At 67.0% G+C, this 25,030-nt stretch overlaps 1 protein-coding gene across 1 annotated transcript; it reads left to right on the forward strand.

The window, feature by feature from the left end:
* Positions 1-768: 768 nt before the first annotated feature.
* LOC111148503 (metastasis associated 1) lies at positions 769-23,184 on the forward strand. Its single transcript, XM_022505106.1, has 23 exons — positions 769-868; positions 1,287-1,621; positions 2,300-2,378; positions 4,237-4,304; positions 8,303-8,396; positions 11,449-11,499; positions 11,591-11,717; positions 11,785-11,848; positions 12,854-12,971; positions 15,170-15,272; positions 15,829-15,928; positions 16,238-16,426; positions 17,314-17,388; positions 17,475-17,533; positions 17,794-17,909; positions 18,083-18,234; positions 18,329-18,518; positions 18,655-18,744; positions 19,771-19,923; positions 20,069-20,104; positions 22,600-22,631; positions 22,750-22,901; positions 22,982-23,184. Exons 1-23 carry the CDS (start codon positions 769-771, stop codon positions 23,130-23,132), a joined length of 2,634 nt encoding a protein of 877 aa, XP_022360814.1. The 3' UTR covers positions 23,133-23,184.
* The last annotated feature ends 1,846 nt before the right edge of the window (positions 23,185-25,030 follow it).

Here is a 25,030-nt window from a genome sequence, read left to right on the forward strand (position 1 = left end):
CTTCTCAGGCGCGCGCAGGCCTCCGTCCTGCTCTAAGAATCGGGTAATTTCCTTTCTTAGCATCGAGTTGGGAGAGCTCGTTGGTGATTCTGGAGTCCCACATGAGCTGCGCCGAGCTTCCTCCATTATGATCTGGGCCTGAAACAGCCTCACAGAGGTTTTGTCCTGTTTTCTTAAAATTCTTGTGGTTTTGTGTTTTTTTTTTTTTTAAGATTTTATTTATTTGACAGACAGAGTTCACAAGTAGGCAGAGAGGCAGGCAGAGAGAGAGGAGGAAGCAGGCTCCCCGCTGAGCAGAGAGCCCGATGTGGGACTCGATCCCAGGACCCTGAGATCATGACCTGAGCCAAAGGCAGAGGCTTTAACCCACTGAGCCACCCAGGAGCCCCTTTTTTAAAATTTTTAAAGGTTTTCTTTATTAGAGAGTAAGAGAATGTGTGTGCGCTCAGCAGGGAGGAGCCCGACACGGGGCTTTGTCCCAGGACCCCGGGACCACGACCTGAGCCGACTGTGTCCCCCTGGCGCCCCCGTGGTCTCACTGTCAAGCCGTGACCCGTGTTGGGCTGGATGCTGGGCGACGTGAAGTTTGAAGCTCTCCGTTCTTTTCTGCACGTTCACGAGTGCCCTGTCGTCCGTCGCCGGTGTCCTTTCTCACCGGATGGGCCGGCTCCCTCGTCATACTGGTTTCCCGTGGCTCTGCGATTCCCGCTGCCGGTTCCCCCGGGAAGCCGCGAGGCCGGGTCCGTGTTCGCTGTGTGGGGGGCCGCCATGCGCTGTGGCCAGAGACTGTCCTGCCTCGGGGCCCCGCTCGTGGGTGCAGGTGGGGGGCTGCCCCAGCCGTGTCTCCGGGGCACCCCAGCTGGCGCAGGTGTGGCACGTGGGACGGAGTGGAAACCGTGGGAGGCTCCCGACTGCGTGAGGGCTCAGAGACGTGGTGCTGGGGGCTGGGGGCTTCGTGGGGGACGGGTGAGTCTCCTGCCTCATGGGACCTGCGGGTCGGCGTGACCTCCTCCGCCCTTGTGCGCGTCACTGTCCCCAGCTCTGTGGATTCCGACCCCGCGTAGATCTCGTCTTCGCTCAACTCAGCTGCCCTGCGGCAGCCCAGTGTGCGGCAGGGGTTAAATCTTACTGCGGTTCCCTAAATCTGGGGGAGAAACTGAAGTTCTGGGGAAGGAGAAGGGCCGCTGTCACCCACCGCTCTCCCGTGTGGCTCGGAAGCTGCTTGCTGACCGTCCTGTGAGGCTGCGTGACCTGGCGCACTTGCCCCCGAGCCGCACCTTGACCAGGCGAGGCCACTGTGGTGACCGCCAACGGCGCCGGAAGCTCTGGGAGCCCCGTGGGGCGACCGCGTGGCCCGCGCTCCTGCGGGAGGCGCAGCTGGGCCGACCCCGAGTGCCGGGACGGGGCCTCATCCAGGGTTGCAGCAGGCCCTCCGGACCGGGCACGCGGGGGCCCTGCTTCCCGATGCGCGAGACGGTCAGCGCCGCGGGCAGTGCAGGCCCCTCCCGTGGTGGTTACCGCCGTGCCAGGCGGAACAGCAGGAGGGAAGGGCGCACGGGACGGGCCGCTGTGCTGTGATGCTGTTCGCACGCTCTGCGTGGGTTTCTCGTCCGACGTGACGGTGAGACGTGTCAGCAGCACCACACGTCCGTACTAGCGGGCGTCACGGTTGCCCTGGACGGCGCAGGGCGGTGACCTTGGATCCCGGTGACGCAGACGATCCTGTCAGCTAAAGCTCCGTGCCCAGTTCTGACCGTCTCCCTCCAGCGTCATTGATGGAGGCTCTGTGGTGTGGCGATGCCGCCTTAGTGCCTGCCTGGCGTCTCGGGCAGAGCCTTCCGCCCCGTGGGCCCCAGACCGACTCCGCGTGTGGCCCCGCGGCCCCTTGGCGGTCCTGTGTGGGCGGCTGTCCCTTCCCTTCTCCTGCTGCTGTCCCATTGCCCCCAGGTCCCTGCCCGGGACCGTGGGCCCTTGGCTGAAGGGACGCTCCTCAGTGCCACATGTGTCCCGCGAGCTCACGCCCCCCGCCCCCCCGACCATGTCAGTCACCTCCACGTAGACTCGGGATTTCTGTACTTGGGGAGTGCTGCCCGGGGCTGTGCCTGGCGTGCTCCTGCTTGGGAGGAGAGGGACAGTGTGAGGGTAGCCGAGGGCTCCCCGGGCGCCTGTGGCCGGCCTGGCGGTGTCCTCTGTTGTCCAGGCTGCTGGAGAGTTCCTGTCCGCACCGTGTGTGTCCCTGCGTCTGCTCAGACCGCGCGGCCCGCCTTCCTCGTTCCCCTGCGGTGATTTCCGACGTTGACCCAACCTGCATTCTGGGACGGACCCCGGGGGCTGCGGTGTTGCGTCAGTTCCCCCGTGGTCTCCACGTCTGCTCTCGGGTACAGTGGGCATGGGACTGGCGTCGGGTCCCCCCTTGGTGTTGCCTGGGGTCCCCAGGGATGCCACCTGGGCCTGGGGGGCCGTTTCTTCTCTTTTCTTTCTGTGCCTGTTTCTACTTTGTGGTTACAGTTGGAAGAATTTTTAAATCCATGGGCCGATACCCCCTTACTTTTTTCTTTTTTAGATTGTTATTTTAGGGAGAGCAGAAGCGGGGGGAGGGCCAGAGGGAGAAGCAGGTTCCCCGCTGAGCAGGGAGCCCAATGTGGGGCTCGATCCCAGGACCCGGAGAGCATGACCCGAGCTGGAGGCAGAGGCCCTGCAGACCGAGCCCCTCGGTGCCCTGGAGCCTGACTTCTTCAACTGGCACAGGGTTGCCCGTTCTCTGGCACGAGCTTGGGTTTGCCCCGTTTCCCCTGAGCCGCAGGCTTCTGGCCCAGAGCCGCCGCACGTCCCTTCCTGCCCGGCTCCCGCTCACCGCGCCCCGCACGCCCTCGCAGCGTCTCTCGCTCTCCCTTGCTGCCCGATGGGAGGCTGAGCCGCCACGGCCCATTTTCAGGAGCAGCTTTGCTCCCTCCGGCGTTTCTGTGTCGCGCGTGTTCCCGCGTGTGCTGGCATCCGCCGGGCTCTCTGTCTCGTCGCGTTGCTTTTGTCACTGACAACGGGTAACGTACCCGCAGCCAAGCTCGCTCGCCCGAAGCCTGCAGTTCTGTGAATGGCAGGGGCGCTCGCCGGGCTGTGGCCGGCCGCCGGGACAGGTGGGGGCGCGGGGGGCGGGGTGCACCTGCTCGGACAGCCAGCCGCAGGCCCCGGAGGCCTCGGGAGAGCCACGTGCGTTTCTTAGAATGGAAGTTTGGTAACTTTGCATAGAAACGGCTTTTTGAGCGACGATTTACGAGATAAAAGTCACGCATTCCACCTGTGCCGACAAGTGTGCAAGGCAGGTGCTCGCTTGGGCCCCCCAGTACCCGTGGGACCTCTGGTGGGGGTGGGGCTGGGCTAGGTCCTCCGGCAGAGGCTGTGCTCGGTGTGGCACTCGGCCGTGGCCAGGTCTTAAGCGGCTTCCAGCTGCCACGAGCCTCCCCTCGTCTTCTGCAGAGCTGCGGGGGGAGGGCCTGCGGGCCTTCCGTGTGAGCAGCAGGGGACGGGGGCCGGCGTTCCTGGTGCAGGCTGGTAGGGACCGCGGCCCAGCCCTTTCCTGGCGCTGACTCCGCCCTGGCCACCGTGGAGCACTGGCAGCATCAGGGCGGCCTCGTGGCTGCCCTGGGCTTCCGTGGGAGCCTGCCAGCCTCCCTGAGACAGAGCCAGGCCGCCCGCTGTGGAGCCGGAGGGATGCTCATAATGACGTGTTCTGGGGGACCTGGCAGGTGGCGGCAGGATCTCTGGACCTCGTTCCTCCGGCACCTGACGTTGTCCCCGTCCCAGTGAGCTTGGCCTCTGCCCAGGAAGCTCTGGTCTCCCCGTTCACTGCCAGGGGTGCACGGGGCCGGGGGAGGACGTGCAGGGGCCCAGCAGCCCCCCTCACGCTGACGTGGGCTCCAGGCCTGCTGGTTTCTGTGCTCGCTTGTCTGCCGCGGCCTGTGTGACTGGGGGCCACTGGTGTGGGTCCCTGGGATAGCGCGGGTGGCTGCAGGCCTCTGCTGGGGGTGGCCCCCTCCCCCTCATCCTGGACCCGTGCCTAGCACCCACCAGCATGTCTCAGGTTCCCTCGTTTTCCCTCCGAGATGCTGGGGGCACGAGCTCCTCCATTCCCTCCTGTGTCACGGCCCCTAGAATTGAGGGCGTGGGGATGGGGGGTCAGGGCCCCGCTGGTCTCCAGGGCTCCGTGCTGTGGGGTGACGCTCTCTCCTCCTGTTGCAGACTACGTCTATTTCGAGAACTCCTCCAGCAACCCGTACCTGATCCGCAGGATCGAGGAGCTCAACAAGGTAGCGTGTGCGCGCGTGGCCTGCGGGGCTGGGGCTCAAGTGCCACCTGGGGTCTCAGGGCTGACCCTGGACCCTTTGGTCCGTTTGTCCCCAGGATCACTTGCGTAGACCCGGGTCCTTCTCCTTGGAGAGCCGGGCAGGGAGGTCCCTGCGACCTCATACAGGGGTGTGTCCAGCAGGGCCCTGAGCAGGGCAGGGACGTCTGGCACACGTCTGGGGTGGACGCCCTGTGGAGTCCCCCTGGCTGGGGGTTCCCTGTCCACCTGCTGCCTCTTTCCCACTCCCTGAGGCACCCACTTTCCCCTTGTTCCAGGCCTGCAGACCGCCGGCCGCCCTCCCTGCCTCTCCTGCTGGCCTCCTGATCGGAGGCGTTCTGGGCAGCGCGAGGGGAGAGGCGGGTGCGGCCCTGGGTCAGTGGACTCCCTGCGGCTTCTCCATGCCTTGAGGTGTTGGGGCTGCCGGGGGAGGGGCCCTCCCCAGGGAGAGACCCGTCGTCCCCCGCGGTGCTCCGTCCCGGACCTCAGGCTGTGCGGCACTGTGGCTGGGGATTCTTGGGTCACGCGGGACGGGGCGGGGCGGTCAGGGTGCTGGTCCCCCGAAGACCAGACTGGGTCGCAGCTGAGCCTGACCCGCTGGCCCTGCTCACCAAGAGCCTCCTGCTGCACGTGGCCCATGGGGGGCTGGGAGCCTGTGCCCTCGAGGCTGGTTGGAGCAGCCTGGCAGGGCCCAGGGAGGCAACCAGGACATCATGGGGCCCCTGCTGGGACATGAGCCCTCCAGGCACCTTGTTGTTGGGACGCTTTTGGCCACCTGCCAGGGACGGCTGGAGAAGGGGTGGACGGCATCACAGCTGGACAGGAGCCCGTGGTCACCCACCCACCTGTTGGCACGTGCTGACTCGGGGACTCCTACCATGGCAGTGGAGAGCATGGTGGGGGGCTACAAGGGGCCAATCCTGCAGTCGCCGTGGACGCTGGGTCTCAGGTGGCTGTGTCAGCAGGTGGCTGGAGGTGGCCTCTCTGACCAGGCCAGCCTGGCCTCTGACCCTCGCTGTGGCTCCGATGCTGAGAGGGCAGTCGCACCACCTGTGGGGCCAGTGGGGGACGGTGAGGCGCAGATAGCTGGGGCCTGGCCCGGCAGTGGCCGCAGCTGACGCTGTGTCTGCGTGCCTGTAGCCCCGTTACAGGGCAGGGCAGGGCAGGGCAGGCAGCTAGGGGACCCTCCCTGCACCACAGAGTGTGGAGAGTGGGGGTGGCTGAGCCAGGTAGGAGGTGCTGGTCTGCAGGCACAGTGTGGGCTGGTGCGTCCTCAGCCCCTGGGCCCTACCAGCCTCTCCTGCTGCCCCGTGGGATGTGGGGCTCAATCCTGGCTAGAGAAGTGGACTCAGATCCACCTCGCGGGCCGGGTTCCAGCAGGGGCTGCCCGGAGGTCTGTTTGCAAGCCCTCCTAGTGGGGCCACTGCGCCCACGGGCCCCTCAGGCACAGGAAGAACTGCTCAAAGGCGCCATGTGTTCAAAGGACACCTTGAACGTGGAAAGCCACATCCTTGCGCTGGTGGGACCAGTTGTAGGAGAAAGGAAGGGTCTGGCAGGAGCACCGGTGCTGCAGAGAAAGGGGCCTGGGACGTGGTGGGCGGCAGTCCAGGGTGCGAAGGAGGACCCGGAGCTGTTGATGGGAATAAAACCAGAACCTGGGCTTAGCTGAGGAGCTGAGGCTGCCCCCGGAGACCCAGAGTCCAGCGTGCGGTCAGTAGGGAGTGCGGGAGACGAGGGCTGGGCTGCACGGTAGGTGGGGGCTGGAGGCAGCTGAGGCTGGTGGCAGGTGGGGCTGGAGGCAGGTGGGGGCTGGAGGCAGGTGGGGGCTGGAGGCAGGTGGGGGCGGGAGGCGGGAGGGGGTGGTGGCGGGCAGGGGGCAGGGGCACTGTGTTCTGCCCCTTTTCCGTAAACAGGGAGTCTCTGCAGACCCACAGCAGTGGTCCTGTCGCGCTGAGTCCCTTTTCACGAGGTGCCCTGTGGAGCTGCCTTGCATCAGCGCAGTGACCCTGGGCTGTGGCCTTCAGGGTAGTTGTTGCCGTTTCTCCTCGGAGCTGGGTGGATCTGCACAGCGCTGGCGGAAGTTGCTGTTTTGGAAGAAAAGGAGCAGGGGCCTGGGGAGGGACGTGGGTGGCAGCCAGGCTAGAGGTGCCATAAGGTAGCAGAGGCTGGCAGGGAGTCCTGGAGTGTTAGAAGACCGGCATCTGGTTTGGCGCATGGGATGTGGGAATCTCAGAAAGATACGACAGAGCACTGAAGGTTAGACCATTTGGGGCTGTGGACCCCACCAGGAGGGTCTTGAGACCCGCCCAGAGAGCCTGCCCCCGCCCTGCACACTCTCCTCGTGTCAGGAGACAGTTGCCAGCCTCCTGCCTCCATGTGTGCAGACCGCAGCTTGGGTGGGGCCCCTGGGAGTCCTGAGTGCCAGCAAGGGGAGCTCCTGGGAGAGGGAGTCCTGGGTGTCCTGGGTCTCCAGGGCCCGGCTTGAGCCAGGCCTCACCCAGGCTGTGCAGGGCAGTGCCCGTTGCCAGGGCTGGGGTGCAGGGACCCCAGCAGGGCCCTGAGTGGGGGCCGCGGGCTGTGCCCTGCAGACACAGGTCAGTCATCCCATCCCACCCCAGGGATGAGGCTTCGGTGGCCATGGGTCCGACCTCGTCCTCCATGCCCATGTGGCCCTGATGACCATCCTGGGCATCCCCAGCCCGGTGGACGCGGCTCGTCTGGACCCCAACGGGCAGTTTCTGGAACCGTTCCTAGGAGATCTGTGGTGATCCGGGGTCCTTCATGGGGCAGCCTCAGGAAGCCTGTGCATGCAGAGTGTCCCCAGGTCTGTAGCTGTCATGGCGAATGGTGCCTCTCACGGTTTAGTGCCTATGGGCTGCCGACTGGGTGCCCCCCCAGCCTTCTTGGTGCCCCCCATTCTGATACTCGGTAGGAGAGTTTCCATTCTTCCGCTGGAGGGCGGCTGCTGTCGGGGCCCAGCCCTGCGCGTGTGTGCAAGTGTGTGGGGCCAAGAGTGGGTCCTGCCTGGCCTTCGTGCTCACCCGCGGAAAGTCCCAGACTTCTTGAAGGACTGTCGGCTTCACGGAATTAAATAACTAAAACTTTTGAGTCGTAAAGATGATTTTAACAATAGAGATGCCAGCACTGAGTTGTACGGAGTCGTGGTATAGAAGCCTCATGTCCCTGTGAGTTGAGGAAAGGTCCCCTCTTCCCATGAGACTCTCCCTCAGCGTTCTGTTCTCCTCCCGTATTTGTGGAGCTCCATGCAGGTCCGTAAAGGCCTCTCCCCAGGGCTGGGGCGTTGACCGCTCGCTTCCAGTCTCTCGTGGGCTGCCTCTGGGTATATTTTCAAGATGGATGTATTTGGGAGAGGGCGAGCACAAGCAGGGAGAAGTGGGGGAGGGGATCTCGAGCAGACACCCGCTGAGCACGGAGCCCGACGTGGGGCTCGATCCCACCACCTTGCGATCAGGACCTGAACTGAACTCCAGAGTAGGACGCTTACCAGATGGAGCCCTCCGGAAGGCCCTGGCTGCTTCCGTTTCGACACCGGGGTCAGCTCGGGGGTGCTGGCCTTGGTCAGGCCCAGAGGGGTGCCGGAAGGCAGGTGCTCCAGGGGCCGAGGGCACGGCAGGCTTTGGCCAACCTCGGGTCATGGTTGTCCTATTCTGGTGACCAGATGTCCACCAGGTTCTGGCCCTGAGCAAGCAAGACCTATGGGAGGGACACAGAGGCCACCGGGAGTGAATCTGGGCCTGTGGGCTAGGGTCAGCTGTGTCCGCAGATGGCACCAGGGGTGGAGGGAAGATAGACCTAGGGTGGGTAGGAGCCCGGACTGGGCTTAGGTCCATCGTGCATCCCTCCCTGGGTCACAGGTCCCAGCCCAGGTCCCTTCTGGGGGCCGCTCTGCTGGGAGCGGTACGGTGGGGGCGTGTGTTCTCAGTCCCTGCTTTGCTGTTGCAGACGGCCAACGGGAACGTGGAGGCCAAGGTGGTGTGTTTCTACCGCAGACGAGACATCTCCAGCACCCTCATCGCCCTGGCAGACAAGCACGCCAGTGAGTCTCGGCCTTTCCCATGGGGGTGGCCCAGGGCGCAGCTGGGTCCACGGATCCCACCTGCCCTGCGCCCCCCACCCCAGGGTTGGCTCTTGGGGTCCTGGAGGCCTCTCCGGGCCGCCGACCTGGTGTGCCTCCCTGGGGTTTCTTGCTCACAGGGTTAACTTGGGGAGCACTGCCTGGATGTTGTGGGCGGGGGAGAGGAGGGGCGGGACCCCCACTGGAAGGTTGTCAGTGCTGCTTGGAGCTGTGCTTTCGAGACAGAGTCCGTCTGTTGTTGGAACCTGAGTCTCAGAAGTTGCGGTGTGAGGGGCTCCCAGCAGCTTAGCGTGAGCCGCCTCCCAGCCAGGGGCCAGTGTCCCCGCTCGCAAACAGAAAGCCACAGTCTGGGGACTGGGCCGCACCTGCTTCCATGCCCCAGGGTCCCACGTGGCCCCTCCAGCCAGCCGTGATGGGGGGATTCCCAGCGCCCCCATCCTTGGGGTGGGAGCTGCCTCAGCCTGGGCTGGGGTTCTGGCCTCTGTCGGGGGAGGACGGCTCCAAGCGGGTGTGGAGTCTGTCTGCCGCTGGTCCCCCAGTGCTGGCCTAAGAGGCCGTCCCACCTGGGCACAGGTGCTGTTCTCATGAGCTCATCCGGTGTGTCTGGGCAGGCGTGGGCCCCACCTGTCCCTCTGGGTTGGGGATCCAGACACGGGGGAGCCAGGATGGCCTAGCTGGGGGGACCCCTCCCTGTCCCCCATCATGATGGTGGGAGAGGCTGCATATCCAGGCCACAGCGGCCTCCACCCTGGGTCTTAGAGGGGCTGGAGGCAGTGGGTCCAGGACCGGGTCTCCCAGGGCCTCAGGGATGAGGGACGGAAGCACTGAGGCGCATTTAGGGGCCCCCGGCAGATCAGCACAGCTCAGCGGGGCCCTGGGACAGACCCTGCACCACCGGGGTGCACAGAAGCTGGTGCTTGGCTGGCCTTGCCTGGCTTCCCAGGGGACAGCGGGGGCCATGTCTGGGCTCGTGGGGTGGCTGTGGGCCTGGGCCTTGGTGCGCTTTATGCCCCCCTCTGGTTTCACTGGCCACTGTGCACTCATGATGCCGGTGGCCTGTGTCCAGTCGTAGGTGAAACGTAAACGGTGGGACCCCGGGGTCACTGTTGACTTGGGGTGTTGATGCTTGAGCATCTCCTCACCTGTGTCCGCTGCCCAGCCCAGAGTGGCATGGTCTCTAGCCCCGGCACACGCGGCCCACGGTGTCCCCACGGCCGGGCTCTGCTGCTGTGGGGCACCATGGAGGTCAGCTCCAGGAGGGCACTGGGCTGGTGTTATATGATGGGAGCTGGTGGGGGTGGGGGAGAGGCAGTGGCCCTGAGGGTCCCCCAGAGCACTATAGTGGGGTGCATGATGGGGTCCTTCCCCGGGCAGGACCTTCCCTCTGTGTTCTGGGAGCCACCACACTTTGTGCTGGCCGCTGAGTCTTCTGGTGGTTTTCCCAGCAGCCACATTCTGTGAGCCGGCTCTGCTGGTGCAGCGCAGGAGAGACCCGCCCGCTGTGGTGCCCGTGCTGCCGCCCAGTGTCAGGGGCGGGTGTGCGGTCACTCTGCGGCCCTTCTTCCAGCAGGAGGGAGAGACCCGGGGAGCCCACTGCTCAGTCGGAGGCCTCTGGCCTTTCCCGTCCGTCAGCTGACAGGGTTTCTTCAGAGACAGAAGCCCCAGCCTAGGCTAGATGCCCCCGGGCCACATGGGTCACCCGCAGCAGTGACGCCTCTGTGGGATGTCCCAGCCGCTGTCCGCTCAGTCCTGACCCTTTGGAGGGAACTGGGACGGTCTCCTCAGGTCACAGCACACGTGGCCACAGCCCCTTCCCCGAGCCTTGCATGCCCACGCAGAGCTGTCCTGAGAGCAGGACCCTCTGTGCTGGGAGAATGGCAGGCACAGCTGACCTCCCTAGACGCCCGGAGCTCGCTGCTAGGTTGGGTGGGGGGCGGAGCCCCTGACGTGGGGTCCAGGACCAGGACACGGTGGTCCAGGACACACAGGCTGCCTCCCCAGCTGTGACTCCCCGGGGTCCTGGAGGCTGAGCCCGAAGGAAGGCTTGGAGTGCTGAGGTGGGGGGCACGGGGCTGTGGGAAGCTCTCCCAGTGTCCTGGGGGTGCACATAGGACCCAAGCCCTTCCCACTCCTGGGGCCCCTCTGCACCCCTGCTGAGGGCGGCTCTGATGGGCCACGGTGGGCTTGTGTCAGGCTGGGGAGGGGCCCAGGATGACTGACTGGCCCCGTCCCTAGCCACGCTGCCTGGGCCCGTCGTGCTGTCCCAGGACAGGTGTGAGCGGAAGGTGGGCTGGCTGGGGGACGTGTGGACACAGGTGGTGTCCGCAGGTGGGGGGCAGCGAGTGGGCAGGGAGGCGCAAGGCCGGCAGTGTGGACGCTCAGGCTCCGGCCCACGTCCCTGGAGCAAACAGGACCGCCTCCCCTGGCAGCCCGGCCTGCGTCTGCGCCGCGCACCCGGGGACGTCCCTCAGCCACCACAGGGGGGCAGCGGAGGGCCGCGTGGCGGCTGAGAGACCCGGATAGAGACCCAGGGCTGCCCAGGTGCAGGAGCCCCGAGCGGTGGCTGACCTCTGCACGCCCCTGCCCTCGCATGGCCCCCCACGCCCCGCAACACTGCCCCAGACCTCCACTGTGCCTCCAGGGGCACTGCACCCCCAGTGCCGTGTGCCGGGCTGGGCTTCCCGGTACCCTGACGCGCGTGCACACGCACACACGCACTTACACGCACACGCGCACGTGCGCGCACGTGAATCCTGGGCGCTCCCTGCGGGATCATTGGTCCAGGCCTGCAGGTGTGGCTGAGGCCCCCTGGGCCGGCACGCGTGGGACGGTGGACACACCACTGACCTGACCCGGGCCGTCCCTTGCCCGTTGTCCCCTCTGAGGCCCTCGGCCCCGTGTCCACCCCTCCCTCCCTGCTCCCTCTCCCCACAGCCCGTGGGCGGCTGGGTGGGTGGGCGGCTGGTGCTCCGTCGCTGACCCCCGTCCGGGCACTGTCTGTCTGTCCGTTTAGCCCTGTCCGTCTGCTACAAGACCGGACCGGGGGCCGACAACGGCGAGGAAGGTAAGAGCCGTGCCCCGCGGGGAGCCGCCCGGGCTGGGGGGAGGGGCACGCGGGCAGGGCACGGTGGGCTCATGGGACCCCCGCCCGTCAGGAGAGCTGGAGGAGGAGATGGAGAACCCCGAGATGGTGGACCTGCCCGAGAAGCTGAAGCACCAGCTGCGGCACCGGGAGCTGTTCCTGTCCCGGCAGTTGGAGTCGCTGCCCGCCACGCACATCAGGTAGCCGGCGGCCCGGAGGGTGCCCAGGGGCCGCCCTGCCCCGCTGACGCCGTGCCCGCTCTTGCAGAGGGAAGTGCAGTGTCACCCTGCTCAACGAGACCGAGTCCCTCAAGTCCTACTTGGAGCGGGAGGTGAGGCCGGCCGCAGGGTCTCCGGGGCCGCACCTGCAGCCCTGGAGGACGGGCAGGGGCACAGCCTGGAGGGGCGTCACAGGGACCCTCACCTTCGTGAGCCGCAGCCGTGTTGGCCGGGCAGCGGGAAGGGTTTCTGTTTCTGTGAAGCCAGAAACGTCATGAAGTCAGCATCGGCAGGGGCTTGGGGCCGCGGCGCGTTCCTATACCACAGACGGGAGCTGGGACCTCGTGTATTTGTGGGTTGCTACTCCCCGAGCCCCCTCCGCCCTGGGTGTGGCCCCCGAAAATGTCTCCAGACACGCGTGTATCCGTGGGGGTGGACGGGGTGCGGAGGGGCGGGTGGCCTGTGGTGGCTCGCGTGTTCCCCGCCTCAGCCCTCCCTGTGTGCACTGCGGGGGGCGGGAGGCAGGAGCCCGTGGAGCTGCCGGGAGGGGACAGGCCCCCAGACGGTCCCGCAGAGCAGGTGGGCAGATGCTCAGAGAAGGCGCGGGATGCTGGGGGGCAGGGTGCGGTGTGCCGGGAGCGCCCGTGCTGGGGCTGAGCCCGGCAGCCTACGTGCGTCCCAGAGGCGAGGCCCGGCTGCTCTCGCCGGTGTCCACTCACTGGCTCAGGAAGCACCTCGCTCTCGCGAGTGAGCAGACAGGCCGCTGGTCGTGCTGAAGGTGCCGTAGTCGTGTCTGGTGCGGCCTCCGGCCCAGACTCCTAAGCCCACACGGGCGCTGGCCAGCTCGACGTGGTTTCTGAGAAACTCGGCCGAATGTCCCATGCAGGCAGCGGGGGTCAGAAGGGTGGGCCGCTGGGGCGTCACATCCAGAATGTTCCGTGGCGCACGGGCGTCTGCGGGGGCTGCACACGAGCAGCCCATGCACCCGCGTCCCTCCCCGAGCGTCCTGCAGGGCTGCGGCCCAGCGACGGCCAGCGGCGCGGGCGCCCCATGTGCGGGGTGGGCTCCACCGGGGCCTCGGGCGGCCTGCTGACGCCACATCGTGTGCTGTCTTTCAGGATTTCTTCTTCTATTCTCTAGTCTACGACCCCCAGCAGAAGACCCTGCTGGCCGATAAGGGAGAGATCCGCGTGGGAAACCGGTACCAGGCGGACATCACCGACCTGCTGAAGGAAGGTGGGCGCGGGGGCGGCCGGCGGCTCTCCTAAGCTTTGTCTCCAAAAAAACTTTTTTGAATGAATTTGCCCGTGTCACCGGCTCCTGCCCGTGGGAGGTGTGGTCCGTGGCCTGTGCGGGGGGAGGCTATGCGTGTCCGTCTGGTGGGCGTCGCGGGCCGTCGCAGCTGGGGCATGAGAAGTGTGGGCTGCGCCTGGCCGGCTGCATTCCTCCCCCGCGAGCTGGTACGGGGTGCCAGGCCTGGAGCATCCGCGGCTGGGTGTTGCCTGGGGCCCTTGGCCCGCTGGTCTCCCCAGCCCCTCCCCTCCCACCAGGCACACTCCCGTCCCCCGTCACCCCTCCCGCTCCTGCTTCTCTCTCTGCCGAGGTAGTTGTGAGCTGTGACGTAGGACCCGTGGGTGAGCCTGTGGCCAGTTGCCGTGAGCGTCTTTCTGGGGGGCTCCACCGTGAGCTCCTCCGTGCAGCCGGCCCTGCCTCCGTCCCGCGTCCTCTGCTGCTCTCAGCGCAGCAGGGTCGCGTCCCTGCTCCAAGCCCAGCCGGGTCTGTGGGCCTGTGGCTCTGTCGGGCCAGCTGGACGAGGGCCCAGGGCCTGCTGTTCCCAGAGGACACGCGCCCTTCCCGGGGCCTGCGGCTCTCCTCCACGCGTGTGAGGCCCCCTTCTCCGAGGCTGGTCTGGTGTTGATGCGTGTGCTGCTTCATTCACATGTGTGTGCCCACGTGTGCGCTCGCACACCGGCTTCCTCCCCGTGTCGGCTGGTGGTTTTTGGTTCGGGGTGGTTGGTTGTGAGGAGGCGTGTAGGGGGAGCCACACCAGGACACCAGGAAGCACACGGGGTCCCTTTGTCCTGCCCTGCGTCCCCCCTTCTGGCTCCGGGCCGCATCTGGGGGCTTCCCTGAGCACGTGCCCCACCATGAGCTGCGCCGTCCTGATGGCGGCCGCTCTGACTGAAGGAGGAATGAATGGCTTGTGTCCGAGGCCCTTAGTTTCCCGGGCAGGGACCTGGGTGCCAGGCCACGAGGGCAGCCTCAGGGCTGCGGGGCCCGGGCCTGGGCCGAGCAAGCTCCTGGGTGCTGTAGCGAGGGGGTCTTGCTCCTGGAGCTCAGGACCCTCCCGGGGAACGAGATGGCACCCCCGCCTGCAGCACGTCTGAAACTGAAGTGGGAGCAGCGTGGTGGCCGCAGGGGCTTAGCATGGGCTGGCCCCCAGGCTTGATGGTGGGAGGTGTTGGATCCCAGGCAAGGGTCACACACGGTCGCCTGGGGAAGGACACCACCCACGACACTGGGAACATCCCACCTGTACTCAGCCTGTGCCTCCGTCCCGGGCAACCGGACCCCTGCGGTGGGGAGCCGTGACCCCGGCTGGGCCATGAGGCCTGACTTTCCCTGAGGCGAGGGAGCACGTGTTTTCCTGGCGACTGTGAGCCCGGCCCGAGCCACCTGCTCACGCAGACTCCGTGGTGGGTGGGCTGGGCCCTGACACGGGGAGACACAGCTGTGAGGGTCCCCGACCTCAGTCTGGACTTCGCTGCCCCCACCAGCAAGGGGCACAGAGCGGCTCACCGGCACATGGGCAGCCTGCAGGCCTGAGAGGTTGTGGCCGTGGCCGTGGGCCAGGGAGTCCCTCACTCACGCTGGCCGGCTGTGCAGGGGCGTGAACCCTCCCGGGCGTCTCCTGTGCCGTCCATGCTGCCTTCTGCCCGGGAGCTTCCTCTGTCCGAAGCTGTCACGTCCACTGGATCGCGGGCTCCAGCCCAGCTCTGGTGTCTGCGGGGTGGAGTGCGGCCGGGGCGGGACGCCGAGCAGACACGCGTGCTGGACGTAGCCGTGTTGGCGTCCTGTGTCCCAGCTGCGGGACCTCGTATTGCCTCAGGATCCGGAGCTCGATCAGCAAACCCAAAACGAGCTGTCTCTGCCGCCGTTGTCACGCCTGCTGTGCAGGCCCCCAGCCTGTCGTCGGGCCCATCCAGCCTCAGCGGCCGGCCCCGGCGTGCTGTTCGCAGAGCGGAAAATGCGTTGGGTGCCAAGCACGTCAACAGCAGCCTCGCCTCCTGGGCCCACCAGGCAGGGGGTCGTGTGGCCCTCCAGCCCGTCCCCGAGGTCCCCAGAAGCAAGCAGACTCTTCGTTCTGAAAGGCCGTGGTGTGAGCCTGGGGGCATCTGAGGGTCTCGTTGGTGTCACCCTTCTGTTTCTTGTAGGTGAGGAGGACGGCCGCGACCAGTCCAGACTGGAGACCAAGGTGTGGGAGGCGCACAACCCGCTCATAGACAAGCAGATTGACCAGTTCCTGGTGGTGGCCCGGTGGGTCCCTTCCCTTCCCTGGACGCGGAGACTGCTCTTGGAGCCCTGGGGCAGCTCCGGCTTTGAGAGGCAGGGCCTGGTCGCCTGCCCGCACCCCTCGGGGGCCGGGTACCTGCAGAGGCCGAGCTGCCGGGCACAGATGGGGCTGTTCCTGGGGCTGGGTGACTGGGCAGAGACGCGTGTCCCTGTCCGGACGGGCTGTGGGCCGCTGTCTGCACGCAGCAGGGTGGGGCTTGGGGGAGCTGAGAAGGAAGGACACGGCTCCTGAGACCCGGGCCTTAGGGCCACAGCGGAGGCAGTGGTCCAAGAAGGGCACACCCGTACTCCTTGTCCCCGTGGAGCTCTGGGGCTGGGCGAGCGGTGGGGAGGCCTTGTGAGGGTGCAGGGGTACCCGTGGTTCTCAGCCGGACCCCGAGCCTTCACTATGGAGGGGGCCCTGCCAGGAGCTCGGGGAGTGGAGCCCCACGCGACGTCGCCAGGGCCTGCCGTCTCGTGTGCTCTGGGTAGGGCCGGGGTGTCTGTGCGTCGGGCTCAGTGGCCGCCGTCCCCACCCCAGCTCCGTGGGCACCTTTGCGCGAGCCCTGGACTGTAGCAGCTCTGTCCGGCAGCCCAGCCTGCACATGAGCGCCGCGGCCGCCTCCCGGGACATCACCTTGGTGAGTGGGGCCCCGGCTGGTGCTGGTGGGGTCTGTGGTGGCCTGCCCCATCCCGCCCCTCACAGGGCGCGCTTCCCTGCCGGTTCCCACGCTAGCAAGGGTGGGCAGGGACAGGAGGGGAGGAACAGGTTGACTGTGTCCGCTGGCTCCACGTGGGACGTGTCTACCCCTGCTCTCCACGACAGCCCTGCAGGCTCATCCAGGGAGCAAGCCCCCCAGCATCCCCACGGACCCCCAGCTGTCTCCCGGGTCCATCCTCCTCTCCTAGTGGGTGGGTGGGCCTGCGTGACCCTGTGTGTCCCGCCACAGTTCCATGCCATGGACACGCTGCACAAGAGTGTGTATGACGTCGCCAAGGCCATCTCGGCACTGGTGCCTCAGGGCGGGCCCGTGCTCTGCAGGGACGAGATGGAGGAGTGGTCAGCCTCCGAGGCCAGCCTGTTTGAGGAGGCCTTGGAGAAGTACGGGAAAGACTTCACAGACATCCAGCAAGACTTTGTGAGTGCCCGATGTGCGCGCGGAACCCCTCCCCGGGGCAGGACCAGGGTCCTACTGGCTCGGTGGCCGCTGATGGCTTCTCTTGAAGCCGCTGAGCCTGTCCTCACGCATCCTTATTCCGTGTCCACTGAGGACTGTCCCTCCATAAGCCACTGGCAGTTCCAGCGCGGGCAGCGCCTGTGGCCTCGCACACCCCTCTCTGTCCTTGTGCCACGCCAGACTACGCACATGCTCCCAAAGGGACAGCCGCGTCGAGCACAGCCCCGTGGGGAGTGCGTCGGTGGAGGCGGCAGGGGCCCCGGGTGGGGCCCAGACACGGCGAGCAGACCGGTGTCTGAGGAGGAATGTCCCAGGTCGCGGGTGGGCATCCCAGCAAGCCTCCAGGAGGCGAGGGGGACTTGCCACAGGTAGACAGGCCCGTGGAGGGCAGAGAAGAGGGCCAGGTCCCCACACTCCGGAGTCTGACGTAGGAGGGACTCGCTGAGGTCCCAGACACGGTGAGCGAGAGCAGCCAGAAGGTGGCCCGCAGGGAACGCTTGCCCTGACACGTGGGGCTGCGGGGCTGGGACCCCTCCATGAGCCTGTGGCCACCTCAGCAGCAGGTTGGGGACAGCGTACAGACGGCATCTGAGTCCCGCGAGCCATGAGGCAGGTTTCCACGTTGCGTCCACACCACAGACGTGCTTCGTCCATGCCCAGAGCACATTGGTCCCACAGGTGGCGCGGGCAGGGCTGGCGGGAGCCCCCTCCACCGGTTGGGGAGGGCCGCGTGGTGGCAAGCCGGCCGTCCTCGGGAGGGGTCCTGCCCGGCGGGGCTTGGTGGTGCCACGGTGGGGCTCCTTGCTCGGGAGGCCCTGCTGCCTGACGCGCGGCCCCGTCCTGTGCAGCTGCCCTGGAAGTCCCTCACCAGCATCATCGAGTACTACTACATGTGGAAGACCACGGACAGATACGTGCAGCAGGTGCGCGCCCCCGCCCGCGCCCCCGCCCGCGCCCGACTGGCAGCCCGTCCCCGCCCGGGTCCCTGACCTCTGCTTGCTGTTTCCAGAAACGCTTGAAAGCAGCTGAGGCAGAGAGCAAGCTGAAGCAAGTCTATATCCCCAACTAGTAAGTGCGCCCGGCGTGTCCTCGCTGCCCACGGGGGCCGTGGGCTGGGCGGGAGGGACGCGGTCCTCCTCTGGGCCGAGCACGGCTCTGCCAGCCAGAGCTGGGGTGCAGACGGGGCTCAGAGCCGGCCGCAGCTGCGCCCAGGACCGCGGGGGAGAGCGCCGGCGCCTGCCTGGCGTGGATGGGGCCGCCCGCCCCCCGGAGCCGCAGCCCAGCGGCCCGGCGCCCCGTGACGGCCGCCCTCTCTCCCTCACCCTAAGTAACAAGCCAAACCCGAACCAGATCAGCGCCGGTAGCGTCAAGGCAGGCGTGGTGAACGGCGCGGGGGCGCCAGGCCAGAGCCCTGGGGCCGGCCGAGCCTGTGAGAGCTGCTACAGTAAGTGCCCGCCCCGGCCTCGGGGCCCACCGCGCGCTGGGCGCCCTGTGCCGCCCTGGGGTCCTGGCGGGGGGCGCTCGGCGGGCGGGCGGGCGGGCGACGCTGTGTGATGCTCTCTGCTGTTCACCGGTTCTGCTTAAGGACCCGTCTGTCTCCAACTTTGTTGTCCGTAGCCGCCCAGTCTTACCAGTGGTATTCTTGGGGTCCCCCTAACATGCAGTGTCGCCTCTGCGCGTCTTGCTGGACGTACTGGAAGAAGTACGGTGGCTTGAAAATGCCCACCCGCTTAGATGGAGAGAGGCCAGGACCAAACCGCGGCAACATGGTAAGCGGGCGCCCCCCCCACTGCCCCCACGCCCGGCCGGGCGCACGGCCCGCGGTCATGGCGCTGTGTCGGGGCGGCGCGCCCCCTTCCGCAGAGCCCCCACGGCATCCCAGCCCGGAGCAGCGGGAGCCCCAAGTTTGCCATGAAGACGAGACAGGCCTTCTACCTGCACACCACCAAGCTGACACGCATCGCCCGCCGCCTGTGCCGAGAGATCCTGCGCCCGTGGCACGCCGCCCGCCACCCCTACGTGCCCATCAATAGTGCGGCTATCAAGGCCGAGTGTGAGTGTCGGCCCCCAGCCTCCAGCTCCTGGGCTGTGCTGTGGGGGTGGGGATGCGTGTGGGGCACGTGGGGGACACAGAGGATGCAGGGATGGGGTTCCCGCCCCGGGCCCCCTGACCTGTTCAGCCCCCGCAGGCACGGCCCGGCTGCCTGAAGCCTCCCAGAGCCCGCTGGTGCTGAAGCAGGCCGTGCGGAAGCCCCTGGAAGCCGTGCTCCGGTATCTCGGTGAGCCTGCCCCTCCCCTGCACAGCGTGGCTGGTGTGCTCAGGGGTGCCTGCAGGGGCACCCTCCATGCTGCTGCTGACCGCCCCCCGTGCTCATGGCCTGCCCCTCTGGTACCTCGCACCACACCAGGCCTGGAGGGGCGATTGGGGCCTGAGCTGCTGTGGTCCCTGCACCACCCTCATCCTCCATCCTGCTGGTTTTGTACTGCTATGGGGGGGGCCTGGGGGGTCCCAGGGTTTGGGTCGGACATACCCAGGATGGGCGTCCATGGTGGGCACCTGCGGCATGGTCCTTCACCCCCATCCCAGAGGAAGGCCCGTTGCTGCGTGAGCGGCGCGGGCACCGGTCAGCAGCTCACAGGGCGTGCCCTCGGCGAGCACCCCTGCGGCTCAGCCGGCTACGGCTCAGCCACCGGCCGCTAGGGCGGGAGGGCACAGGGCTGGCTACTTTGCTGGGCTCAGGGCCGGGTTGTGAGTCAGCCCCTCCCGGCATGGCGATGATTGACCTTCTGTGAAGGACATTCCAGAGTCATGAGCTAAGTGTGCTCACGTGCGCGCAAGTGGGTCTTGCGTCATCTGGTGTCTAGGATCTGGGTCGTGGGCCTGGGCCTTGCCCCGTTCTGAGAGCCACCAAGGGCTGGGGAGCCTTGGCAGGTACGAGCCTGAGCCTGCCGTGGCCCAGCCCTTAGTGGGACACGTCCTTGGCTCGGCTGCCCAGCTGTTAATTCACTGCCTGGCCAGCGGCCAGTCTCCTGCCATCAGCTCCGGTGGCCCAGACCCAGACACCTCTGATGGGCCTGTTTGTTTTGGGGGCTGTGTCTGGAGCCTGGGAGCTCCTGGCGTGTGCCCAGCGATCGGTGGGGCCCAGCCCTCCCTGGCTTTTCCTTGCTCCCAGAACATCCTGAGGTGCGGGCCTGGTGCTGGTCTGCCCCAGCGGGCCCCGCGGTCATCCCCCGTCACAGTGGGGCCTGGGGGCGTTTGTTGCCATTCGCCTCCCACAAAGCCCATCCTGTGCCGCTCCCGACAGAGACCCATCCCCGCCCCCCCAAGCCCGACCCTGTGAAGAGCGTATCTGGTGTGCTTGGCGGGTTGACCCCTGCCAAGTCGGCCCCTGTCATCAACAACGGCTCCCCCACCATCCTGGGCAAGAGGAGCTACGAACAGCACAACGGCGTAGACGGTGAGTGTCCGCTGGGCGGCCAGGCGGGGCCTGCGTGCTCGGCCGGTGCGGCCTGCCGGCCTTGGGCTGTCCCGCCCCGTCCCCGCCTGGCCTACACCTGCTGACCGTGCTCTCTCTCCTCTCTCCCGCCGCTGGGCGCTGGCAGGCAGCATGAAGAAGCGTCTCTTGATGCCCAGTAGGGGTAAGGCCTGGGGCGGCCGCGGGCATGGGCGCCGTGCAAGCCGCCCGGCGGTGCCTGCGGTGCTGTGCTCTTGCGTGCATGGTGCACGGTGGGCGGCTCGGGGCACGCTCACGGGGCAGTCCACGCGGGCCGGGCCAGGCCGCTCCCCACGCTCCCCCCGCTCCCGCGTCCCTGGGCAGGGGACCCTCGCAGGCCCCCACATGCCGTGTCCTTCCCTGGGGCCTCCGGCTCACGGGTCGTCCCCGCCCTCCGGGTGCCCGGTCAGCGGACTGTCCGAGCTCTGGTAGCCCTGGCGCCCCTGCCTGTGCCGTCCGCCGTCGTGCTGTGACTGCTCGCATGCTGTCAGCCCCCGCTCCCGCGGCTGCCCGTGCTGTGCCTGCAGCCCTCCTACGTGCCCTGCCTGGGGTGAGGGGGCTTCGGGACGCTGGCCTCTGCAGTGGGGGCAGATAGGCCCGAGCTGTTGGCATGGTCCAGGCCACGGCGCTGCAGGGGTGGGGCTTCCAGGGGAAGGGACCGAGGCTGGCTGAGAGGGCGCGGGCAGCAGTTGCCCCGGGTGCCGCTGTCAACGTCCAGGGTGTCCACGCATCCAGGCCTGTCCACAGTCGCCCCCTGCAGCGGCTCAGGGTCTTGCTTTGCTTTCTCAGCTGGGCAAGGGTCACCCGTGGGCTCCAGGGCTGCTCCAGAAGGAGGTGCTGACAGAGGGGTGGCGTGGCGGCTGCGGGCGGCCTGTGGGTCTCAGTGGCTCTGTCTGCCCCAGGGTCAGCCAGTGGCCGGATCCGTGAGGAAGGGAGGCAGGGGAAGCAGGCCGGAGGGAAAGATGGGAGGAATGCGCTCGTGGCCCCTGGTGATGGGAGGCTCAGGGGCCTGGGTGGGCACTCCGACACCACGGGCCAGCGAGCATGGACGTGCCCAGAGTCCCCTGCCCCCGTGGTGGCGGGCCAGGAACAGGGACCTGGAAATGGCAGCAGGCAGCAGCCGTCCAACCTGGCCTTGCTCTGGGCCCGCCCACTCTTCTCTTGGCTGTCTGCCCCCCGCTCCCCCAGCCCTCCTGCCAGGGCCTGCCACCCACCCTGTATCAGCAGTGGGGCCGGCCTGCTCGCCGGCCCTGTGCGGCAGACGCCCCGCGGACCCCCGATCCCGTCTCGCCAAAGCGGAAGCCCATGCTCGAACCGCTTGTGGGCTTGGTAGCCCGTGTGGTGAACGAGGTTAATTTATTAACCTTGATTTCTTGAGTTTATCCAAATTGGTGTGTTTCTCTACTTCAGTCCTAGCACGCGGGTCCCCAGGGTGTCGTCGGTGTGCGCCCTCTCCCCCCTCCAGGGGCACTGGGGCCACGCGCACGAGCCCTGCACAGGGGAGGCCACAGCCGGCCCCCTGGGTCACCACAGGGCAGGCATGAGCTGAGCTCTGGGCCTAGGCCGCACCCTTGGGGCACTCGTTCACTAACCCGGCCCCCCCGGCACGTCTGCTCCTCAGCCCGTCGGCCCGTGGCAGTGCGTGAGCTCACTGTCTCACACTAACCGTGTGTTTTCTTCCTTCCGCGCCCGGCGCTCTGATAGGCACTTACCTGGGTAAGTAGCACCGGGCTGGGGGGCTGCAGGCCTGGTGCGGTGGCCCTCCCTCCGACCTGCCCCCGGGCGCCCCCAGCTAGCAGGTGGTTTGCGGGGGGGCTGGACAGCTGCTCCCCAAGACACAGACCTTGGCCGAGAAACGTGTCTGGGGAGAGCTAGTCCCAGCAGGACAGGCTCGCGTGCTCCCACGGCATGTTCCTGTGCTGGTATGAGCACCCCCATGTCTGCGCTCGCTGTTGCCGGTAGAGCTGGGGCGGCTGGGGCGGCCCTGGGGTCGCCGGGCCAGGGTCTGGGGGCATGTGAGCCACGACCTAGGACAGGGCCTTCTCGGTTGGGGGCCACTGGCACAGGCTGGCAGCTCCAGGCCCCAGCCCATAGGGTGGAGACATCTGGCCTGGTCTCTTCTAGAAGCTTCTGTTCACTCCTTCAAGGCAGCCAGCCCCTGGGGTCAGTGAGGGACGCTTGGACCCCTTTGGGAGGAAAGCCCAGCATGGCCTGGCCTGCTGGGGTCTGTGCAGCGTGTCTGAGCAGGGGCCACCTTGCAGGGAGCTTCTGACACCACAGTGTTCACAGCCGGGCTGGGCGTTGCTTGGCTACTCTGTAAACCCGGCTTCGTCTGTCTCTGAGCAGTCGAGGGCGGGCGGCCTGCGTGCCAGGGAACGGGCTGTCAGACCCGAGACTCCGGGCCTCCTGCCTCGAGCCCACGGCAGTCCCTGTCCTCCAGGCTGGGCCAGAGGTGGTCCTTGGAGCCCCAGCAGCTGTGGGGTCAGCTGGGGGCTGCTTGGACTGGGCCGGGGCCAGGGCAGGCCGAGGCCCCCGTGTCCTCCGCCCCCGCCCCCCATCCCCCGGGGCCGAGGCTGCGTGTGGCTCCAGGTCCCTGCCCGCCGGCTGCCGGGCCTCACATTCCCTCCTTCCTCCCGTCAGGTTTGGCGAACCACGGGCAGACCAGGCACATGGTAAGAGGGTGAGCCGGCAGCGAGGCGTGGGGGGCCTGCAGGATCCCTGCCCGAATGTGTGCGTGCACACGGTTCCCTCGGTCCCCGGGGCCCCCCTCACGCCTCCCCCCCGCCGCAGGGACCAAGCCGGAACCTCCTGCTCAACGGGAAGTCCTACCCCACCAAAGTGCGGCTGATCCGGGGGGGCTCCCTGCCCCCCGTCAAGCGGCGGCGGATGAACTGGATTGACGCCCCTGACGATGTCTTTTACATGGCCACCGAGGAGACCAGGTGGGGGCCTCCCCGGGCCACGGGTGAGCTGGGGGCGGCCACCACGCCCTCGTCACCCGCGGGCGTCGCTCTGTCCACAGGAAGGTCCGCAAGCTGCTGTCATCCTCGGAGACCAAGCGCGCGGCCCGCAGGCCTTACAAGCCGGTTGCCCTGCGCCAGAGCCAGGCCCTGCCGCTGCGGCCGCCCCCGCCGGCCCCTGTCAACGACGAGCCCATCGTCATCGAGGACTAGGCGCCCCGCGGCCCCGCGAGGCCTCTGCGGCCACAGCCCCCGCCCGCCCACCCGCCAGCCCGCCGCCCGGTTTTGGTAGCCCCCTCCCGCCCCACCGCAGAGAAGCCGCTCCTTCGGGGACGCCGCGGGAAGAAGTGCCGTCTCGCGTATTCCCCAAACGCCGAGGAGCCGTTTTTAGCTTTGTGTTTACTTTTTGGCCGGAGCGGAGCTGAGGGGCCGCCCCCGAACGCCTGCACCAGCTGCGGGCCTCGCGGGACGGCCGGGAGTCTCGTTGTGTTCTGTTGAAGGTGCCATTTTAAATTTTATTTTTATTACTTTTTTTGTAGATGAACTTAAGCTCTGTAACTTACATCTGGAATGTTAGGATCGGCACGGCCAGTGGCTGGCCGAGCTGCCTGGTGGGGTTGGCCCCTGGTCTTTTCAAGTAATTTTCATATTAAAAAAAAACAAAGAAAAAAAAACTCATAAAAAGAAAAAAAACCAACCAGCTCTTCCCGTGTCTTCTGTCCCCTGTCCCTCCCCTTGCCTGGGGCCTTCGGGCCATCCCAGGCCCACCTGTGGGCTGGGCATGGCCAAAGCCCCCATGAGCACCAGGTGACCCCTGGCTCTCCTGGCCCCCGGGCTGGGCTGGGGTTTCTGTCGTTTTCTGTCTCTGCCCCACATACCTGCATCATGTAGGGTGTGGCCCAAGGGCCCCGTCTCTCCCATGGAGGTCAGAAGAGGGCTGTCCAGAGCTCAGGGCCTTCCTACTGTGGGGCTGAGACCCCCTGTGTCTGGCCGAGATGGCGGGGATGGGGGCCTGGACGTGCCCTGGGACCCAGACTGGCAGGTGTCTGGCTCCTGTGGCTGTGTGGCTCTCATCCCACCGGGGCAGCCGGCAGAGCTGGGTCAGGCCGGCCCACCCCCCTGCTCCTGGCAGAGCCCTGCCCCAGCTGTCTGCGGATTTCTGCCCAGAGCTGCAGGGCCAACCCCCAGCAGGTGTGGAGTTTCCAGAGTGAGAATTTGCTCAGATTTCAGCAAGTACGTTGTTCTCAGAAACTCTACCTCTGGCCGTCTGTGTGCACCCACCCCTGCAGGCCAGCGAGACCGGTGCGAGCTATCCAGCCGCTGAAGAGCAGGGTCCAGCGGAGGGGGACACCGCTCCGTCTGCCACCCCAGTGGCCCGCAGAGGCGGGGCTCCCTCCTATCTCCCTGAGCTCTGCCTCCCGCCCCCAGTCCTGCTGTGATGTGTGCACATCACAGCGGGGACTTAAAATAGCAACGGCTCCTGCTTCCCGCTGAAGACAGATAAGGGAGTCCTGGCCTCCCACCTCCAGCCTGGAGGAGGCCCGGTAAGGTGACAGGCCAGGGTGTTGGAGAAGTGGGCCCTAGTCCTCATGTCCCCACCCTGCCCCGAAGCGGGTTGTGGTGTCTCCGCGTGGAGCTTTTGCCTAGGACCCTTTTTCCAACCTAGGGTCTGAGGGTGGGGCAAGGGTCCCTTCCCTCCCTGCCAGGTGCAGGGGATTTCCGGTACAAGAGTCATCCCCAGGAGGGGCCTGCACCTCCAAACCCCGCCCCCCCGCCCTGCCCGGGGGTCCGTGCAGCAGAGCCAGGACGGTCCTGTTTGCTAGTTACCAACATTGCCAGGACGCCAAGCCACTATGGCCCCAGGGGACTACAGACCTGCCCCCACACCTGGCTGGCTAGTTGCCCCCGCCATCTACAGGCCCTGTCTGCTTCTCTGGAACCCTGCTGTCCCCGTCCCTGCTGTTCATTGGGGGCCTGTCCTGCCCTGTCTCTGCCCACCCTGTAGCCCTTTGGGCTTTCAGAGGTGGACACTGCTTTTCAGTGTCCACTGATCCAGAAGAGTCCTGTCACATCGGGGATCTGTCCCCCACTGTCAGAGGTGCCAGGCCCAT

Source organism: Enhydra lutris, unplaced genomic scaffold (genome assembly GCF_002288905.1).
Source record: "Enhydra lutris kenyoni isolate GAN:26980312 unplaced genomic scaffold, ASM228890v2 scaffoldscaffold20, whole genome shotgun sequence".
Taxonomy (NCBI): domain Eukaryota; kingdom Metazoa; phylum Chordata; class Mammalia; order Carnivora; family Mustelidae; genus Enhydra; species Enhydra lutris.

Bases quoted from the DNA above. Each gene is read 5' to 3' on its own strand.
- LOC111148503 (XM_022505106.1), top strand. From the start codon at position 769: ATGCGCTGTGGCCAGAGACTGTCCTGCCTCGGGGCCCCGCTCGTGGGT. The intron at 11,849-12,853 runs GTGAGGCCGGCC...GCTGTCTTTCAG, and splicing joins AGTCCTACTTGGAGCGGGAG to GATTTCTTCTTCTATTCTCT. The intron at 15,273-15,828 runs GTGGGTCCCTTC...TCCCCACCCCAG, and splicing joins CAGTTCCTGGTGGTGGCCCG to CTCCGTGGGCACCTTTGCGC.